Source organism: Blennius ocellaris, assembly GCF_963422515.1.
Source record: "Blennius ocellaris genome assembly, chromosome: 7".
NCBI classification, from domain to species: domain Eukaryota; kingdom Metazoa; phylum Chordata; class Actinopteri; order Blenniiformes; family Blenniidae; genus Blennius; species Blennius ocellaris.
The window spans coordinates 21,766,515-21,788,073 of record NC_137656.1 but is presented as its reverse complement, the minus strand read 5'-3'; the positions used below and the strand labels follow the sequence as shown (position 1 = coordinate 21,788,073).

At 42.2% G+C, this 21,559-nt stretch overlaps 2 protein-coding genes across 2 annotated transcripts; one reads left to right on the top strand and one right to left on the bottom strand.

Moving 5' to 3' along the window:
* Nucleotides 1-1,164: 1,164 nt before the first annotated feature.
* Nucleotides 1,165-9,652, bottom strand: syn1 (synapsin I; the record flags this gene model as incomplete). Its single annotated transcript, XM_080498962.1, has 13 exons — nt 1,165-1,300; nt 3,014-3,539; nt 3,609-3,678; nt 4,435-4,584; nt 4,669-4,771; nt 4,858-4,932; nt 5,043-5,185; nt 6,141-6,203; nt 7,213-7,302; nt 7,391-7,547; nt 7,680-7,771; nt 8,437-8,494; nt 9,282-9,652. The coding sequence occupies 13 exons, from the start codon at nt 9,650-9,652 to the stop codon at nt 1,165-1,167; spliced, it is 2,034 nt and encodes a 677-aa protein (XP_080355088.1).
* Nucleotides 9,653-14,987: 5,335 nt separating this feature from the next.
* On the top strand, nt 14,988-18,616 carry vgll4l (vestigial like 4 like). Its single transcript, XM_080499829.1, has 5 exons — nt 14,988-15,117; nt 16,637-16,760; nt 16,867-17,116; nt 17,652-17,733; nt 17,877-18,616. Exons 1-5 carry the CDS (start codon nt 15,051-15,053, stop codon nt 18,158-18,160), a joined length of 807 nt encoding a protein of 268 aa, XP_080355955.1. The 5' UTR covers nt 14,988-15,050; the 3' UTR covers nt 18,161-18,616.
* Nucleotides 18,617-21,559: the final 2,943 nt, after the last annotated feature.

Genomic DNA, 21,559 nt, shown 5'->3' with positions numbered 1-21,559 from the left:
CTGAGACAACTCCATTTGATTTGACCGTCTTGCCCGTGTTAGGCATGCTTTTTAAAGTGGGGAGCTTTGGGGCTCTTGCTTTTGTGCGACAGGAAGAAAATAAATGAAGAAAGTGAAGAAAAACAGGGAGCAACAACACACTCACGACACCTACGAAGCTAATTTACTAACTAATTCAACTACATGTGACGACACACTTACAAGCACCAAAGTCAAAGGTTGGAGAATGCAACCATTGCCTCCTGTTGACATGCAGCTAAGACATCACCAAGGGTGGTCGGGAGCTCAAACGTTTCTAGATTCTGCTAACACCGGACACTGTATGTGTGCAGCAGTAATGAGTTCGGTACTGTACAAAAACAATTTGAAGGGAGGGCAGCAGAAGAGGAGGAGCAGTGTGCTTTTTAGAATCAGATCTTTGAATTGTTTCTACCTCATATTTCTGGTTGAGAAAAAGCTACATTTATGAACGGGATATTCGAGAAAGAGCCCAAACAGGTGAAACAATGCTATGGTTTATAGGCGCAGTTTTAACCATTTGAGCTGCTGCTGCCCAAAAGCCGTTCCTGATCAAATTGTTGCTTTTCCCCATTATGTAGCTGTAATAACAGTTGACTAACCTGCCCTTTATCCAACCATAGCAACCAGATGGGATTCCACAATGCTATGCATTATTTTCAGATAACTGGGGCATCGTTTTAAGTGAAACTAAAGATCCAATGATCCTCCCTCTGAGAATGACTTTCGTACAGTTCCGTAATTGCTTTTGAACATCGGACCACAATGACTTTACGGCACCAACAAACAACTGAGAGCAGTATTGGGTTGTCTCGTTTCCTATTTTTGTGTATGTGTGTTCATGCATATACGCAAGCTTTCATGTGGTGCGCGCACATGTTGAGTAAATGAGCTTCAGACAAGGCAAGGAATGTTTCAGACTTCAGTGCCTCACTGGATTCTACTTTGTGTTTCTTTTTAAAGATTTAAGCTCTGTAGGCAGTGAGTGTAAATAGTGGACATTTTGTTCCATATCAGCTCCTGAACATGAATTGGCGATGGCGTCCTCTTGGTCCTTGTTGGGTGTGAAGGGAGTGGTCTGTCTCTTCTCGATTGCCTGTCCAGTATTCAGTCGGTGGTAGGAGGGAAGGGGGGGCGTACGCCGTCTCATTCTGAGAAGAGACTGGCAAAAGATTTGCGTAGATTGCGTATGGTTTCAGCCTTCACCTCGTCCTGGCTAAGGCTGGCTCGCGGGGCTGGGGTTTCTGGAATGTTGAAGGTATTGGTAAGAGACTGGGATTTGCTATAAAGAGAGGAAAATGGCAATAGAGGAGAGGAAGAGGCTATTAAAAGTCATGCAGCAAACCCATGGAATGAAAAGACTGGAGCATGGCAAGACGGAGAGAGGAAGAGACCTGAGAGAGAGAGCTCAGTAAAAGATGAAAAGAAAGTACATTGTTCCTGCAAGGTCATTCATTATTACCTTATCATTTCAAGCAAGCTTTGATATGATATGAATAGTGAATGACATGTTTGCCACATGATGCATGTTTTTCTCTGGGATTCATGATATATAACCTTCAGGTCTGTATAATGAAATACAGCAACTGGATTATGTGAGATTATCAATATAATGGGGTCAGTGGTGGCCGAGAGGTTAGACTCGAACGGTTGGAGCATCCAGCTAGTGACTGGAGGGTCAAATGCGACCGAGAGTTGAGTCTGGATGCACAGAAGGCGCAAGACTCGTGTCAAGCCAAACATGCAGCTCACGATCTGCACCGGTGGAAAGTATCCAGTCATCTTTTTCTAATAAGCCGTCAGCTTGAAAAGGTGCTGAAGTAAAAGCAACAGTGCATTTTTGTCATTACTTTAACAAAGTGTTCAACTCGCAGAAAACATGGCTCAACTTCTCAATCAAAAGGAGCCACATGATCAGTCAGCAATTATTGGGATTATAAACTATTTTATCCAATGCATGGGTTAAAAGGTTAAATCAGATGAATATGGCTTCAGGCAGGTACATCCTGGACACGATAACTTCAACACAAATGTACCCCTTCATCAGTTGGAAATTTATATACAAAAGTGGCTAAAATTACTTTGATTTAGTTGCACACTTTTATCAACAGTTAAGTTAACAGTATAAATGATTAAAAAGCTAATCCAGAAAAATATCTCAAGTTGCTCCAATTTTCCTTATCTGTGCTGAGAGTTTAAATAGAATATTTCATAAACTATTTCTTACAACATGTAACATCTGTGACACATTAATTTCTGCTTCTACTTGTTGTTTTAATGAATCACAATCTCTCCAGACAATCGGACATGTTATGTCTTGTGAATCTGCTGTGGAAAGACTGATCAAATGTAGTAATTAACAAGTCATGCTCATTCAAAAGGAAATAATTCGTCAATGAAGGCATTTCCTCCATGGCATGCATTTCCCAGTGCAGGCAAAGAGTAGGAGGGGATTTATTTTATTGTTCATGTGTACAGAAAATGAGAATGGCTGATGGCATTTTTTAATGATCTTGAAATCACAGTTTAATTGTTCTGTTATCTTAAGAAAGTAAAGCTCGCCTTTGCATGGTAACAGCTTAATTTAAATCCAGACTGAAGAAAATTGAAACTCGCTTTTCCTTATAATACTCATAAATGAGATCGGAAGTGCCTTTATGTAAAGATAAGATTGAAAGTTGCAAATATCTGATCATCAGTCGAGATCTAATCCAGGTTGAAAATGCTTTGTCGCTCTGTTAGACACTGTTCAGATCAGTCTGATCAGTTTCTGGCTGAACATTTTTAGTGATCCTGCCGAGATCATTATTGTAATCAACGACCGGTCACCGAGTTTTTATGTTCATAAACAACTTGTGATGTCAAAAACAGACGCATTAAAACAATTACCAATGAGGTCATTTCCAACTTCTGTACACATTGAGCAATGAGCTTCATTTTATGAAGAAAATAGATGAAAATGATCCTCAGTCACTTGTCATCTGCGGCGACTTACTTTAGTTGTGGAGAGCTGCTCATCGCTGGGTTGTCCTGACTTGGCTTCTGTGGCGGCTGAGGCTTTTGCTGGAGAGGGGGTCTCCCTCCGGGGCCCCCCTGACCCGAAGCAGCAGGTCGGGGCTGTTGGGTGGTCGGCGGCCCGGGACGACCCGGCTGCTGGCCGGGGGCCCTCTGCTGCTGCGACCCTCCCTGGGACTGCTGCCTCGGTGGATGCGCAGGCCTCTGCTGTGGAGGTTTCTGGCCAGGAGCAGCAGGCTTCTGTTGTTGTGTTACAGATTGTTGCCTCTGAGCCTGAGGGGAGCCCCCCTGGCTCCGCTGAGGAGAGCCCTGACCAGAAGCAGGTCTCTGGCCCGGAGGAGCACCTTGACCCGGTGCCCGTGGTTGGGCTGCAGGTCCTTGGTTGGCTTTAGCCTGGGTACCAGAGTCTCCAGCAGCGGGGCTGGCAGCAGACTGCGGGGCCTGTGCTGGGGGCTGGCCTTGTGGCTGCGGGCGTTGCTGAGATGGGGGACTTTGCTGAGGGCCGCCTGAAGAACAATGATCAATTAACTCTGACATTTACTTTCTTTTGGAAAAAAATAAAAGTTATTTCTTACCCTGCGGTGAGGGACGCTGTTGAGATTGTGGTACTTTGGGCTGCGAGACAGGCTGAGGAGAAACTGCTTTCTGCAGAACAAAGGTCGGTCACAAGGAAAAAAGTCAAACATTTCTGGTGAAAAGGCTTTTTGATCTTTTGGAAAGTTTTTCTTATCAAAATGTTCTGCGACAAGATGATCCAGGGAGACTAAATCTAACTAAATGATATTCCAACTATGAACACTCGTTTTCAGTGGTGGGAAATGTGCATCAAGGCTTTCCAAAAGTGTGTGGAAGTGTTAATGATGCTCAGTGTGGGTGTGTGAATCCTTCTGGCCCATGTAGCTCAGTTCCACTTCATTGTTATCTGATGTGTCGCTAATGAGATTGTTTTTCACTGAAATAGTCTGCAATGTCACAGGAGTCTGTGTTTGGCGTGTCCAAGCTGAAACTGCACATGGAATACTTCAGAGGTGTGCATCAGCTCACCTAATGCATTTGAATGTTAAAAAAAAAATCTGTGTTTCTGAGAAGAAGAGTAATTATTACAGACATACAGGTTCAGAATTTCATAAAGTGAATATGCAAAACACATTTGTGTCATTTTAGACATTTATCAACAACCTTGTTTCATGATGAAGTCCTGCATTTATCAACTGTTTCTGACATTTATGGTATGTCCCCTGGTGTTTGTGTACCCTCAGTGTATGTCTGCAATACTTCCCTGCAACCAATTATTGTTTGAGTTATTTCCTTCAAAGGACAAATTCTACAATCATTTCACAATTTATGGTTTTGGTATGTAAAGGTCAGCTTTAACAGCGAACGTGATTCTGATTTGTGCACCTGGGCCGGCTGCCCTGCTGAGGCGCGGACTGCAGAAGGGCTTGGAGTGCGTGGAACAGACTGGCTCATCTTGGAAATCACGAGATCTGCAATCTGGACGCGATCCTCGTCCTGCTGGTCTCCGATCAGTGGCATAGAACAGTCATCAACCTAAAACGGCAAAATATTACGGATATGGCATAATCCCTTTGTGATCACCGATAATATTGATGTCATGAAGTTGTTTTCGAGTACCTCTATAATGTAGTCTTTGCCATCTTTACCGTGCAGAGCCTCCACAGCACAAATATCCAATCCTCCAAAAATGTCTGCACAGGAATCCACCCACATTCTGTACCTGACGTGTTAAACAGAGATATTATGCTGCAGTGTGATCTGATGTGATTTACACTTTCACTGAATTTGCAATTTTTAAGGTCTTACTTGTCCGACATGGCCACCTGCTCAAGCATAGATGAGCCAGTGTTAGTTTTCCAGTTCCCAGAAATGGACGTTCTCCTGTTAATTTGAATAAAACTCCTCATGTATGTGGTTGAAGATTATGGAAATATATTTGGGGACGTCACATGCTATCAAGGGCGGACGTCAGACATGCTAATTTCACTCACATGTAAGCCTTGTAATTGGTACCAATCTTCTGGATGCGAACGTCGTACTTTGCATCAATGAAGGGCTCAGATGTGGCATAAGTCTTGGTCAGTGCTACAACGCTGGCAATGTCTTGAAAATCATACTGATTGTCCACCTTCACCTGGAACAGCAAGAGTCAAAATATTCATATGGTAGCGCCTCTGTAGAGGGTTATAGCAAAAAGTAGACACCCCAGTTTAATTGTCTTTGTCATTAAGTTTTATTGAGTTTTACTTGTCATCCAAATATTTATTAACTCCCCGCGAACGCATCACGCTCCTACATTCTGCCGCTAGGGGGCGCATCGTGCTATTGATATGGAGTAGATTTACGCCCAGAGGAAGAATAAACCTTCCTGTTTGACTACAACTTTAGCTCACTTTCTGCATCTTCTCTTTTCTTGCCACGGGTAAATAAATTGTCATTTAAAATGAGACGGGAGTTGCAAACGTTGTTTTTTTAGAAGTGTGGTCGATCGACAAGAAATTGGTACTGCTGAGTTTCAAAATGTAGAGCAGTGTGTGTGGGAAGTAACTGAGATACATATTTTAAACTGAACACAAGTTGCACTTCATGAATAATATTCTTGCACTATGATAATTCTGATGGATTTTGAAGTTTAAAACATCTTCATGGTAGATACCAGATCAGTATCGTCAAAATGTAGGTAAATATTGTATATATTAGACAACAAGTAAAATAGGTTTTGTGATTTAAATATATTTCATATTGTTCAAAATGATGTTTCTGAGTAAAAATGTGTTCATTGTTTTGTATTAAATATTAAAAAGGAGAGTCAGGAGAAGGAAATGAGTTATCCAGTACATTTCTCTGGAGAATGTGAACAAAGATGGTGGTCAGTTGTGATTTTGTTGGTTATCTGAGTCTTGTTAAAGAATAAGCCTTCCTGTATGACGACAACGTCAGCTCAACGTGTGCGTCTTCTCTATTCCTGCCACAGCTCAACACGTTGAGACAACCACAACCTGGTCGTCCTTCTGGTCGCAACACCAGAGGGGCGACACCTATCGATGTCGGAAATGAGGTGTTCATATTGAGATAGCGGCAAACTGTACCTTCCCCATTCCTGAATGGGCATGTCCCATCTTTACCACGACGGGGAATCGAGAAGAGGTGATCTGGAACAAAAACATGATCACGGGCTTGTTACTGATCAGCAAACTGTTTGTTTAGTGTTACAGTCCAAGAGAAGGTGAAGAACAAAATTCTATTAATAATATACATATCTCTGGTTTTGTGTCACTTCATAGGTCCTGCACTCTTCTGAATTCCATTTGTTAATCTGGTTTTTCAACAGCTTTAGCTTTGTGACAGATCACCTACCATAATTCAGAATGATTTGATGTTGATATCCCATTTCTCAGACAATTTCCCCCCACGTCCAGCCCCAGGGCATCACTTTTTCTTTGCATTCAAATTGAAAATTAATTGTATTGGCACATGTATGCAATTTATCATAGTTTTTTAATTGTTTACTTGAATTGTCTGTATCTCATGGTTCCTTTAGTAATTTGTTGTTTATGTTGTTTCTAGTCCCTTTATGGTTCTGGTTTCATTTTCTATTTATAGTTGACGTCTGGTTTTGTCTTCTCTGTCTTTGTTCATGTGTCCTCTCTCTCCTCTCTCTCTCCGGTCTTGTCGCTCTGTCGTGGCGTCGTCCTCTGTGCTCCCTCACCGTCACTCCCCTTGATTGTTTTCAGCTGCACCTTGTCATTGTCATCACAATCCCTGCGACTGCACATTATCTGTCTCTTGGTTTATCATCAGTTGTGTTTCTAGTCTATTGATCTCCGCCCCTATTTGTTGTTGTCTTGTCCCTTTTTTTTTTCCATTTTCACTTGATCTTCGAAAATCTAGATTTTGGCCTCTTGGGTCCTTTTTCCACCACCAACAACACCACAGGACAAAAGTATGAAAATAATCCAAAACATTGGATAAGGAGGCAGCCAACAGAAAAGAGTGGCGCGAGCTGCTGTTTACCACCAATTAATGGCAATCGAATAAAGGTTAATCACTATTTGACCTGTGTTTAAAATGATCTGTCGGTATACGCAGTCCTTCAGGATTGCTTAGTTTGAACACAAGAGCAAGAGGAGAGAAGAGGAGAGAGGCAACCAAAGAGCTCACCATTTCCTTGTGGTTTGGATAGTAAACCTGCTCAATCAATGGAAACTCCTCTGGGCCCAGCTGCTTGTGGAGTCGAGACATCTGAGCGAACTGGAACAGACGTGGACGTTAAGGATGCTGAAGGGATGTGACCGAGTGCCCCGAATCCAAATGAACACATAAGATAAATAGTACTTGCCACCCATGGTTTGTCACAGAAATTGTACACCGAGTGCAAAGAGTTGGAGCTTGGCACTCCGGCGTACTGCAGTCCGATCACTATGTTGCGGTGATCTCCGTTCTTGTCCATGCTGAAAGCGTGCTGTCTGATCAGCACGAAGTCCGGCTTAAAGGATCTGGCACCAGGGACATGAGAAACATTTTAAAATGCATTGAAGTCTAAACTGATTAGTCAGGATTCATTTAACTTATTTGGAGAAAAGGAGACCCTAAGAAGCATTACAATGGTCTTTAAGAACAATACTTACTTAGTGACTTTATGTCCATTTCTGATTGCTTCCATATTCACATTATAGGAGCCAGTGGCATTGGCAACCAAGTTGATTTCGGAAAATTCTGCCTGAAAGGTACAATATCTATATGTTATCAATGCCTGTCAAACTTTCTAAGACAGTGGCAGAAAATCAAAGTGGGAAGTTCAGACTGTATAGAGCAAGTTCCAAAAAACATCTAAGTGTGTTCACTTTATAATATGCAAATGCAAACTCACAATGAATATGACTAGCTGGCTAGTAAACGTGACCAGGAGACATGAATCCCTCTCAGGCTTTACTTGAACACTGCTGATGCTTTGAGAATGTAAAATAAGTTGTCTGTAGTTCAGTTAGTAAAGGGAGTCAATTTATTCTCTTAAGATTGTGGGAGAAATGTGACTAACAGTGTAAACTGCTTTAAGAGTGCCGAAGAAGAAAGAAAATCACAATATAATGTAAGTGAAATCCATTTAGAATTGATCTATGATGAATCAAATTACCTCATTCTGTTATGCACAAGGCACTGTTTTTTGGTTTTTTTTTGTCTACACAGAAAGAAAAGCCACACGCTGCATGTTCTTTTTGGTTTGATGTTATCTGTCAGCAAAACAGACATTTTTTAAATAAATCCCAAAACATCTCAAGATCAAAGTTTACCTTGGGGTCTCTTCGTATGGTTGTAATACTGTGCATTTACAGTATTACTACACTAAATCATAATAAAACAAACGATCACTACCATAAAACATACCTGTTCCACCTTGATGTCCAAGTCACCATGGACCTTCCTTCCTCTGAAGACCTTCACCCTAAATGCAAAGCAACATGCTGAAAGCGACCGCTGTATCAGTTACTGTTTTGTCTTGCAGCATTCAAGCTCTAATAGGAGAATAACCCAGTTTAATCCTGCTCAATAATACATCAGATACATAAAAGCCACCGTGCTACATCCTGTTATACCAGTTTATATTGCATCTGAATCACAATTTGGTAGGTTCCACACCTCTATAGTCATTCAAAGCATGTTCAAGAGTTTTACATGATATAGCCATATATATAGTTGCTTATCCCTTTGGATGTCGTTTTGAGGTAATCACGTAGCATTTTAACACCTTTTTGTGCACAGCTCGAGTGAAGGTGCGTTTGCGCACCGCTGAAGAGCTTCATTATCCTGATAACCATTTCTTGCACGGTTTTCAGTTCGAAGTACCTGCATCATCGTGCTGGCGTCAGCGTAAACACACCTCTACTGCATTTGGCATCTGTTTTAAGCATGTATTTGCAACACAGCAAATCGCTGCTCCTCGAACGAAAATGGCTCCTGCATGTTCCCTTCGCTCTGTTGCGCCTGTGCCATATGGCCCCTTGAGCGCACTGACATGTCTGCAAGGTGTTTCTGACTGAAACCCACGGGCGCGCACACGTGATGCACCTCTCGGTGATGAATCATATGACCTTCTGGATGTGACTTGAGGCCGGCCGGCCGGTCGGCCGGCTGGCTGGCTGGCTGGCTGGCTGCTGCAGCAGCCCCACGACCTGGCACACATCCCCAGTCTAGACGCGGGGCCGCGCTCCTCCGGTGCGCAGCGCTCTTACCAGTCGGTCTGCTGGTCGTCGAGCACCAGGAGGATCTTGGCATTGCTGGAGACCCCTGCCCGGTCCGCCGCCTCGGATAAGGTCGCAGCCGCAGCGGCGGTGGTCTGCTTGACGGCATTGGATATGGATGAGAAGAATCCGGAGCCTCCACCACCTCCTCCTCCTCCACCACCTCCTCCTCCTCCTCCTCCTCCGCCGCCGCCGCCGCCACTAGGCTGCGGCTGGCTGGTGGACTGGCGCCTCTCCGGTGGCCCCGGCGACACTGCGGGGCTCTGCTGCGGGGGATCGGGGCGCTGGAGGTCGGTCATGTAGCCATTTGGCAGGTTGGACATAAAATTGCTGTCCGACAGTCGTCGACGAAGGTAGTTCATGATGGAGGTTGGCGAGAAACGACGGTCCAAATGTCCTCCCGATCAATGCGACTTACAACTTGGCCGATTAGAGAGAAACCATCAGCATCAATGCCACCTAAAGAGAAATAAGTATCCCGTCACACCAGGGAGACATTTTCAATATCTGATGACAGTAGTAGGGGGGGGGGGGGAAATCGTGACTGCATGATAAATTGCTTGAGGTGCTGGAAAGCGTCAAACTGGCCCCAATCTGCAGAAATCGCACACACATACTCTCATTTCTCTCTTGAAATTTGATGTAATCCTTGAATTAAGAATGCAGCCTGTAGTAAGATCCATAACAAGCCATGCTGAAGCCTACCTGGGAGTGTCCAAACTGATCTGCCCCACGGATGGAGACGGTTCCTTTACCAGCTGCTGGTTATTCCTCACAGGGAAGCCTTTTACACTCTGGTGTGCACACATGCAGGTGGTGCATCGGGATTCAACCTACCTGTGAAATAAATACGACTACAGTCCTTCCTGCATCACCGTTGTCCTTCCCCTCAAGCACCAGGTTTTTTTTTTTTTTATTATTATTTTATTTTCCGTCTTGCCCTGCGTCACTCCCAGTCATCCTGAAGGAAAGTGCCTGTGAGGACGTCGAGCCATCAAGATACACACAGTGCGTGTCTGCACATCCGGTTGCAGCGCACAAATAAATCCACATCGATTCGTAGATCCGCCCCGTTTCTGTCAATGAAGACTGTCACATTTTACTGCATCGTTTTCAGTAATGTCCCTTTTCAAAAGTCTCCAATTACTGAGCAGATTTTCAGATTTGTAGGCATATTTTATTGCATCAGGTTTCCTGTATTGCTCCGTCGGTCTGTGTCTGACTTGACTCAGCGATCTGATGCGTAACAAGGGTGGTGCTGATGAGAGCGCAGTCATATGTATGGATGGAGGATAGTGCCACAACCAGGAGCAGAGCGCACATCTCAGTATTTGATGCAGTCTGACTATGTTTTAATTATGAGGCTTTCTAATAGACTCAGGTCTTCTTAAGACTAAAAACGCATGCAAAGAGGCCTCGCACATCATCAGACCGGATGAGGCCACTTTTTTTTTCTAAAACTCAAGAATCTGGTCTCCTCACATCCCAGATTGAAAGTGCAGTATAATGGTAGAACTGGCATTGATCCTTTTTTGTACCTGCTGCATTGTATTCTTCTATCTGAATATCTGTCACGTACCACAACAATATCAAGTAATAAAATGCACCTTTGGAACTCTAATTAGAGGATAATATGATAATATACAATATTTCCTGTATTTAGTTCCTGTGGTTCTATTTTAGATCACTTTCAATAACCTATAGTCCAAGAAATTGGTATTAATTAAAAATGCAAGACAACAAAAATCTCATAAACCAATAGTGTATTCACAATTTAACATTGATGCATAAAATATCAATGAGAAATATCATCTAATACAGACAAAACAACAATTTCCCAGCAATCTCATTTCCCAGCATGCAACAAATGTAGTTGGGCTAGTAAATTGAAAATATACTGGAAACCTATTTTATATGCATTTAAACTCCATCATATTTTGTTTTTGGAAAAAATGAGACTGATGGCACCAGAAAATATGAAAAATACACAGGTAACTTTATTCTATAGCTCTAAATTAACCGCAGATTACCTTTTAAAGCTCAGGATGCAACATTGTTGGATTTTACTTTACATTTTATTCTGACAACCCGTGCAGCTTCCTGACAATATGCAAAGAAATTGAGCGTTTTCCTACATCACATGTGGTTTGGAACCAGTCGTGGACAGCAATAAGCCTCCCCTGTCTCAAAAAGAGAAAAGTCAACCAAGTTATGTTAGGTTAGATTTATAAAAAAAATAAAAAAATGTTGTATTTAAGATAACACAAATCTTGTATTATAAGTATCCGCTTCAAGCATTTAATAAAAAAAAATTATATTCCAAATATATGCCAGATGTGTAGGGAGGTCCACTCACAGCAGATTTTATAATGAGCCTCATTTATACAAAGGTGGTCGAAGATGGATCGACAGAAAATGATAAGCGTGCTCGCAGCACAACAACCTATATGATCTGACTGATACATTTCAGTCTGATCCACAATCTGGGTCACGATCCTCCCGCCATGCAGCATCTCTCGGTGTCAGACAAGAGCCTGCTGCTGCCTCCACAGGATGCACACGGGTGTTGATGGCATGAGGCATCCTGCAGCGTTCGATAAACAATGTGACACACTTACTGTTTGGCTTTCATGAGGCGAGCACACAGTGTTTCTTTTGATCTCGTCAATACAGAGTGCAAGACACGCATCTTGTGTCTGCACGATGCAGCCAGTGATCAACACAGACCCACTGGGAGCTCCAGGCTCTACTATGGAAACTGCACTCTGTGGTGGTAACGGCTTCATGCGACCTATCATGAGCTAATTGAGCGTATTGATATAGCTCAGGTAGCAAATTGTAATAAAAACAGTTGTGCAACTGTGCTTAGTTTACAATTTCTTTATTTGACTTTAAAGCTTCTCAGGATGAGTCAATAAATGTCATTCACATATGCTTGTTTGTTTTGCCTTATAATTCATTCTTTTGTAACTTGTTGAACCAGTATTTGTTGTTTATCATTTCACACACGTGAACATTCTTCAGTTTTGAGGATAGGCAACATGGCAACAACTCACCCAGTTGCCCTAAAGCGTTGTTAAACAATCTAGTTCATGGAAGCCCATTGCCCTGCATGTTTTGTGTTTGTGATTCTGTGCACCAACAAACATGAATTTTAATAAGTAATAAATAACCTCGACAAGAAGAATAGTTTATGAGAAGAATGAATGTACTGATTATTGAGCAAGTTGAGCTATGATTTATTTCTTTGGTCATTTGTCTCAGCAAATATAACAACTACTACAGACACTGAACTACAGAATGATTATTGTAATCAAATTTAACTAAATTGATGACATTATTTACTAGGTTACATACTTGAGTGAGGAAAAATAGCTTTAGTAAAAGTATTGATTTACCTTCTGTCCTTATTTAGTACGAGTAAAATACAGTTTCTGAAATGTACTCAAGTACAAAGTATCTTGTAAGAATGACATTCAACTTTAGCTTCACACACACACACACACACGCACACGCGCACACACACACACACACACGCACACACACACACACACCTATTGTTATTGTGACATGTCACGGCATGTTGTGAACAGAGCAGCTTCAGCATTAGCACTGCAACTTTAGAACTATTATTCTCCATTTGGTTTACAGGAAATTACTTGATTGGACTTTATTTAAAACTTGAATCATTTTGTGTGAAACTTTCAAATCAACGGTCCCAATGGCATTAAACAATTGTTGATGATATTGATGATTAGCTTGAATTCTCCTGAAATGGTGCACATTTTGTAGCTTAAGTATGGACAACTGTTAAAGTTGGCAGCTTTTGTATAAAAACTTTTGAGCTAAACAATAAACGAGCCAGTTTAAAGAGTACAATGTCTAAAAAGAACAAATATTTGTGTATTTGTGTTATAAGTGAAAGTAAAATAAAGTCCTCTTGAAAGCATTACTCATGTACAAACACATGGAAATCTAAACATGAGTAAAGTAATTAAGTACAAATATTTTATATTTTGTTGCAGCATATAGCATTATATCAGCAACTACAGATCCATTCCTTTGAATCATGAAAGTGCAGAGGAGAAAACAATGAAATGCGTCACCTGTGTTCCACTCCCTTCCTATTTACCAACGCATAACCGTTGATGCAGAATGACACATCCTTACTGTGAAAGGTCTCAGTGATGTATTTCTTACGGTAAGCCATAGCGGAAACTTTCCTCCACACAGTCTTACATGACAACAAACTGAAGCATTGGAGCATTTCAATCGTGTTCCAGGACTACTGCACTAAAGTCATAAAAAGCTTTTAAAACATGGTTCCATTGATTTAGACTGACAATATCAATAGTTCTGGGTTTTGTTTTGTTTTTTACTAGAAGAGTCATATTGCTTGTGTTTTGACATTTGATAAACACTTGGTTTGTCATTCTATATTCATACAAGTTACTACAATCACATAATTTATCATCAAATCTCAATTCTCCACAGACAAATGAGATATTAGTGTAAATTAGTGAGGTCATCATACCCCGAGCATTACAGTCCCAACTGGATTAGATTAACTCATCACAATATATGCATATTTAAAATAGCCATGAACAGAGTAGAATAGAATGAAAATACTAAAAGAAAATGCTATATTTTTGCCGTAAAATGACAATATTGATCGGCAACTTGAGGAGGAGCAAATGTTTATAGTCAACATACAAAGAAGGCAAACTCTGGTGTTTGATGTGCAGACACGTGAAGAATTGTGTGCGAGCCATATATGCTTGCTTAAAGGCCTGCTATTGTAGTGCATGACTTAGGAGGGCGCTGTTGAGCTTAATTTTAAGTACTTTTACCCATGTACTCACAGTAAGAATATATGTCAACCAGACCTCGCCATTATATATACCCACTACAAACAATATCCTGGAGCCCAAACAAAGAGAGCACATAGTAACATGGTGACTGGGCCACCATGCATCGGGGCACAAGCATCTCTCTGAACGAACCAGAGTATCTGAGAAAGTACCCTCTGAGGCCAAACTGCACACTATTCTCAGATGAGATTGTTCTCATGGCAGCAGCATTTCCAGGACTTAGGAGTCTTTGTCTGGCCATCAACAAAAGCCTTTGGATTACTGGTGAGGCAGGCTCAGAGTACAGCTGCATGCGTGTATGGGCTGGCCAGCGGAATGACTGGAGCCTCGGTGGGCTAAGCGCTCAGAAAAATGCAGTTTGGTGAGATTGCAGATTAGGAAGGAGGGAGGGGGGGTGAGTTGGACAGGTGCTGACTCCATGGAGGAAAACAAAAGACACATTTCACCCACAGATTTGTGGAAGATATGGGAGTAATATTAAGAAAGAATAAAGATGGGGGCTTCATGCTTTATCTTTGCAAAACAAAGCGTGGCACATGGGGAAAACGTCTGCAATCATCGTAGAGTTTGTTCTGTGACAATTAACAACTTCACTTTCTGACTGAGAGGCAGGTCTACCTGAGTCCACACTGCAATACAATAACAAGGCAGAGCCAGTGAGAGCTTCCTATTGGTCCACACTGCAGCCAATCTGCATGCAAGGAAGGAGTCACATGGATGCCCCTGTACCTATTCTGCACTCACCTGATACTTTACCTGAGTGAGCTAAGACCCAGCATCTCATTACCTCTCCAATACAATCTATCACTGAGCCTCTCTGTGTCCTGTAAACTCCAGCAGTCAAGGTGTTTCTCTGTATTTGCCTCCACTCTGACAAAGACAACAAATCATGGCTGTGGCTAATTTCCAGTACATTACTCGGATGAGCAGTGGATTCAAGGTCTACATCTTAGAAGGTAAGCTTGATCAAGACTTCCCTTGTTTTTTTATTCTCTTTGTCTTGTAATGCTTAATGACAGTAAGTATTTGTTTTACCTTGCTCGGTACAATAAAGTCTTCGAATCGGTAGATATGGTTAGATACGATAAAGTGTTAGTTAATATATACATATATTTAAATGTTTTGGCAATATGTCATGTCACAACCTTTATTAATGTTTGTGTTTACAACACTGGTGCTTTACCTCCTTTCCGGTCATGACATTCATGTAAATACAGCATCAAATAGAAAGACGTCAAGGCGATACAAGACAAAAATGTAATGTACAAAACAAGAACGTTTAAAATAGAGTAAGGGACACACTTCCAGTCTTTCTAACATAAACACAAGGAACTCCCTCCTCATGCCTTCACGGTCTTAAGATTTCTGAGCTTCTTTAAACACATCGATATGAATGAAAGCGGAATCAAATATAAACCAGAAGGTCAGACAACTTATTCCCTCCATTAACAAGGAAGAAATAACCATGCCTGAGGCATTAGAAAATCAGCATAGGTGTGGTTATACCTGCCCCCCCTGCACAATGGTGCAGTGTGTAGGAGTCACACACAGGTGTTGCAGTGGTTACACAGGAGATGTGAACTTAAATAAGCAGTCGGTTAATATGCTAGAAATTTTTTTTTTAATGTAAACAGATATATTTAGAGTACCTTTTAAAAGAGTGTGGCAGTATCTACTAGTATTTGATTTAAAACACTCATTGGATGTTGATGCTGTTTGATTGTAGATTTTCAACTCTGGCGACAGATCATAGTGAAATTATGCTGCCAGTATATTTTCAGTGCCCGAGTTTTGCCTGTATGCATGACACATGAACTTATAGAAAGAATATACATTGTCCATAAAGCTTTGATTAAACCTAAGTGATCAATCTGATTTAAAAAAAAAAAAAAAACCTAAAAAAAAAAAAACCCAAACAAACAACCGTTTGTGACACTTTTATCATTTAGCACCCCCGTGATGCCATCAGCTCCTGGTTGATGTGTCTCAACTCGTGTGACTGCAGATGGTCTTTTCATGTCCTCCTCCACAGACAGGTGCAGCCCAATTTAGGGTCCCCAGTGCCGTTTGATGTTTGGCGCTCTATTCTCCCATCAAGCGTTCGGTGCGCCTTTCTGAGCGTGTGACAGGGCTGCATGCCAACATCATGCAGAAAAACAACATTTACCGTTAGCACTGAATCAGCTGCGTCGTGTTGTAACGCTCACTGATCAGGTAGATCGAGTTTTGCAGCTTAACGGAGTTTACGATTAACGGTGACAAGCAGCATTTTCCCACAGGTAGCCGTCCTGCAGGTCGATGTCACCGATCAAAACAAGTAGTTACTCATCACATAATGTGACACGCCAAAATTGAATTTAACGAAATCACCAGTGACGGTCACAGAATTCATTGTTGTAGTAAATGAATCATTAACTTTCTTCATTATAAGCCTGTGTGCTTATTCTAATCCTGCATTTAATTGTGCTTTTACAGGTCAGCCTCACCTCAGAAGCGAAGACAGGTACAGGCACATGGCGAATGACCGGGCCCGGGTTCCAACAGGGTACCCCATCAAGCGCAAACGCAGCCACGACAGAGGTTTAACTCTGGAGGAAAGGTCAGCGGATCAGTCTATAAATGCGACATTGAACATTTCAGTGAATAAATACAAACACTGTTGAAAAAAAAACATTTTGTGGTTGACAACTGTTTTGTAATTCCAGGCGGGAGCGCGCTATAAGCAGAAGCCACAGTAAAATGGCCCAGAGAGCAGCACCGGCACCGGTGGTGTTCGGCAGCCGACCAAGTCCCACATCCGCCCAGAGTCCGGCACCCAGCCCCACCAGCCCTCTGCCCACCCACGTGTACTACACGCCAGTCATGGACGAGCCCCTCGCACTCATCAAGAAGCCAAAAAAAGACCCGGAAATTACGGAGGAGACCTCGAAAAGCACCGTGGCCAGTCAAATCCAGGTACTTTCAGTGCTGCTTGTGTTTTCAATCAGCTGGTCTCATGATATTCCAACAATTTGGGAAAACATGGCCTGCTTGTCCTTTGATAGTCTCGGCGTAGCTCCAGGCTACCCACTGCAGGGGTACGTCTCCCAGTGGATCCAACAGCACAGCCGTTCTACTTCTAAGAGTCCATGCAGGCCTAAGCTTGCCTCAGCTATGCTATCCAGCCGGATTCAGGGAGAAAATGTGAGCAATGGAGGGAGGAATGCCATCAACAAGACCAAACAGACTGCTTTTTCTTTGGCTTGTTTATACCGCCACACTGGGAGTGATCTGACTGTTCGTGTGCAAACCCAACCTGTTTAATCAGTTCTCAAATCATTTTTGTTCTCAATTTTTTGACTTTGTATGCTGTTAATGTTGCAGCTGGATAAAGTAGCCTGTGAGGTTTAGGTGATATTCAACGGGGGTCATACAGATGTTAAGCAAAGGAAAACATCATTCACTGATAAATTGATCTCTCACACTGAATTTATTTTATCTTCTATTCCAGGTACGGCCCTCTGTGATCACCTGTGTCTCCTCACTAAGAAATCCTTCCAGCAAGCCGGAGCTCCACAGAAGCCACTCATCGGGTCAGTCTCACACTGTTTTAGATGAGTTCGCTCACCAGACGGTCACTCCCCAGTCATCGCCTCACACTTCATCCAACCACACACTTCGACTGACTCACTCAAGGTGTGTTCCTCACGTTTGTTATTCCTTGTCCCGACTCCAGTGATTTCCAAATCCAACTACGATCACGACCTGGAGGAGCACTTCCAGAGGAGCCTCGGAGTGAACTACCAGAAAGCTCGCTCTCAGCAGCTCTCCATCAGCGTCTCCGTCGACGACCACTTCGCCAAGGCTCTGGGGGACAAGTGGCTGCAGATAAAATCCAAGTCTTCCTCCTGTTCTTCCACACCCCCCAGCAGTCCCAGTCTCACCCAGTCGCCCACCTACAGCCACAGAGAGTCCACCAGCAGCTCGTCGCCGGCCTCCAGCCATTGGGCCGTCAACTAGAGCGTCCGCGAGCTCTGGTGGAAGGTGGACTCTTCGAGGACTTGTGAGATTTCAGTTCAAACAGCTCTGCTTGTCCATGCAATGGGAACGGCGGCGCGAGCGTTGAGAGAGCGAGCTCACAGATACAGAGCGTGGCGTCACTCTGGGCCGCGGCGTCCAAACGCAGACAAATGTAGCACGAAGCAGGACGTCCAGGTTTTTGTTACATTTCTACTCTCTGCTTGTTGATAGCGTCTGAGATACTGTAGATGGTAATGTGGGATGATTTAAAAAAAAATAAAAAATAAAAAATCCAACCAAATAATCCTTAAACATTTCTTTGATTTTGTGTCATACTGATAATGCAGCCTGAAGATTCAAACTTTAATGTGTTGTACTGTATTTATATTCAGATTCATGTGGGATCCTTATAGTCTAAATGACTAGCCTGTCTGCTGTATTATATTATGCTTATAAAATGTACACCAAACACAAAACTTTTTGAAATAAAAAAAATGTATAAAAAAACCTCAGTGTGTGTGTGTGCGCGCGTGTATGTGTGTGTGTGTGTGTGTCTCTAATAGTGTTAGACACAACGCTCCCACAAACACAGACACCAAATGGCCAAAGAAAGTCGGGGATTTAACAAGATGTAAAGGGAACGTCGTTTTCGAGCGGGAAGGTTGTGAACCCACAGTCACCTTGTAAAAACCGAGGAGGGTGTTGTACCAGACAATTTGTGTGGTGAGTCACACCGTACGTCTGCAGCATGTCCGGCTTTTAAACGACATCTGCCACTGATAGTTATTGCTTCACTTTAAGTGGAAATTAAATGCATGCGTGAGCAACTCATTCTGGACTTTTTTTGTGTGCGTGTGTGTGTGTGTGTGTGTGTGTGTGGTTGTTTCCCTGTGAGTTTGCTAGAATGTGGGGAGCGTGTTGCAGCAGGCATTCGGCCTTGTGTTCTGACATTCCTGTCTCCTGAGAAAATGACTCTGTAAGATCCTACAGATCCTGTTTGGCAAGGGAAAGGAGGGAGGGAAGAGGGGAAACAAGGGTTGGGCTGACATAGGCCTGAGCATGAGAACCAGCATTGCTCTTCAGTTGCTTATTTGCATGTTCTATCTTGTTTAATTTTCAATACGACAGAAAACATAAAAAAAAAAAAAAAAACACCAGTCCAAAACGTCCTGTGTTTTAAATTACAGTGTTGGACAAATGTCAGAGGGCGAGGATTACCCATGAATGTTTCGGATGAGTTGAACATCTTGGGAAAATGAAAATTGCACATCAAAGGTGGGGATTTAAAAAAAAAAAAGAAAAAAAAGAAACTGAATATGCTGTAAATAATTAAGCAATTACATGTAACTTGACGGGATATGTACAAACTGGTGTCGTGGCGGGTGGAGTCCCTCAATCTGCACAAAATCTCTCCAAATCCACAGAGCATGGACACTTCAGTTTACTCTTTAATACAAAGTGGGGCAAAAAAAAAAACCTGACTCCTGATCATTACTTTTTCCTGATTAAGTCACAAACTGGTATTTCGACATTGAGAACACTCGCCAGCCAGTGTAACCTGAACAGGGGCTTTGATGCCACCTAGAGGCCTCGAGGTACACCTCCAGCAGTTCACTGCGTCAAAGACAAACGGTCTCGTGTTGCACAAACAGCAAAAAACACAACTGTGTGTGTAAACTTGTTGGTGAAAGAGAGCACTGCATGAATGAAGATATCTTTACAAATTCAGAAGAACATGCTTCGCTCATCTTTCTACCTCGAGGTGATTTCACAGGTCTTTCAAATAATAAACCAGAACATTGGTTGCATGTCCAAAATGTGCAGCAGCTTGTGTGTGTGTGTGTGTGTGTGTGTGTGTGTGTGTGTGTGTGTGTGTGTGTGTGTGTGTGTGTGTGTGTGTGTGTGTGTGTGTGTGTGTGTGTGTGTGTGTGTGTGTGTGTGTGTGTGTGTGTGTCCTCAAATAATTATTGCGTGGCACCTCCTTCAGGTGGGAATCTATATTAGAGATCATCTGGTCATTTAGTGTTTAGTTCCAGAAGGATTTCAAATGTCTCCTTCCATTGGTCCTTTATACTCTCTGTTTGAAAACGTGTTAAATGGAACAGGTATATCTTTTAAGTGCTGTTGTTCAGCATGATTACGATAAAAGTAGTTCATAGTTCAGCTTGCATGGCTCAAGCCTGCCATGAGAATCCCAAGAGGGGAATTTCTCATGCTGCTGCAAAACAAGTGCACATTGTTGTGGCCAGGCAACAATGACTGATAATTACAATCCTGCATACCTTAAAACCTGACAGAAAACAACATTTAACTGGTGGCAATGGTAATTAAGTGTGCTTTAAAGTGCGAGAGATGGGCGAAGCCTTCTGGGAAAGCGCTAGAAATGTCTCTGGTCTGTCAAAAGTGAGATGACTGTCAACAAATGGAGAATGATTTTGTAAATAATTAAAATTCACGCGCAAATCTCTTGAGAACATGATTGGGTGAAATAACGGTGTGGCTTCTGTGGCCCTGTGGATGATTCCTTTTCAAAGTTTTTCTCAAGCTTTTTTTAAATCGACTGATTAAACACTGTCATCTTGGCTTATTGTTTGACAATGGTTATGTAGTTTGTAGAGAACTGGGTGTTCACAATCACAAAGTGGCAGTCTTGCTGAACCTGCTGCAGCATGTCAATGTTATATGAAAATGATTTCTTATGCCCACTTTTTGTGGAGTCACTGTTTACACAGATGCATTTTATGTACACTCAACTATTATCTTCCAATTGAGAGTAAAACCAGTGCAAATATGACTCACAGATTGGCATCATTTTTAGGGATTGGGATTAAATTGTCCCAGGTTGTAGCAGGGGTGTCCAAACTTTTGTCAATAAGATCCAGATCTGATCATGTAAAACTGCTCCAGGGCCGATAGCCCCTGATTATTTTAAGAGTCGATGCAAAATTGTCACTTAGTATGTGATGTTAGCACTTTAATCTCTCATAACAAGCTACGGAGGGGCGACAAAACTGTATAAATCTTGGGGGGAAATGTGTTATACTATTTTTACAACACAGAACAGCGGGAGACTTCGGCTGTGATTAGTCCACACGTTACACAATTTGCATCTATACTACACAATCATGCTGCCAACATGGGTTATAAATAGACATTTTCATGTTTCATTTCATGCATTTAATCATTTTGTCGGCGCAAAACAAAACAAAAACTACCAAACATTTCAGCACAGAGGGCCATGTAAAATGTGACGTGGCTGTGATTGGCCCTGGGTCTGATCTGTGGACTTAAGTCTGGTCAAGAATAATTGAGTTTAAATGTTTTTAAAAAGAAGAGCAAATTGCCTTTTGTTATTGAAGACAAAAGTTTGCCTTCTTCTTCTGGTGTGAATACAAGTGA

Coding starts and splice junctions, on each gene's coding strand:
- vgll4l (XM_080499829.1), top strand. CDS start 15,051: ATGGCTGTGGCTAATTTCCAGTACATTACTCGGATGAGCAGTGGATTC. Junction 17,117..17,651: donor CCGTGGCCAGTCAAATCCAG/GTACTTTCAGTG, acceptor CTTCTATTCCAG/GTACGGCCCTCTGTGATCAC. Junction 17,734..17,876: donor CCACAGAAGCCACTCATCGG/GTCAGTCTCACA, acceptor TCCCGACTCCAG/TGATTTCCAAATCCAACTAC.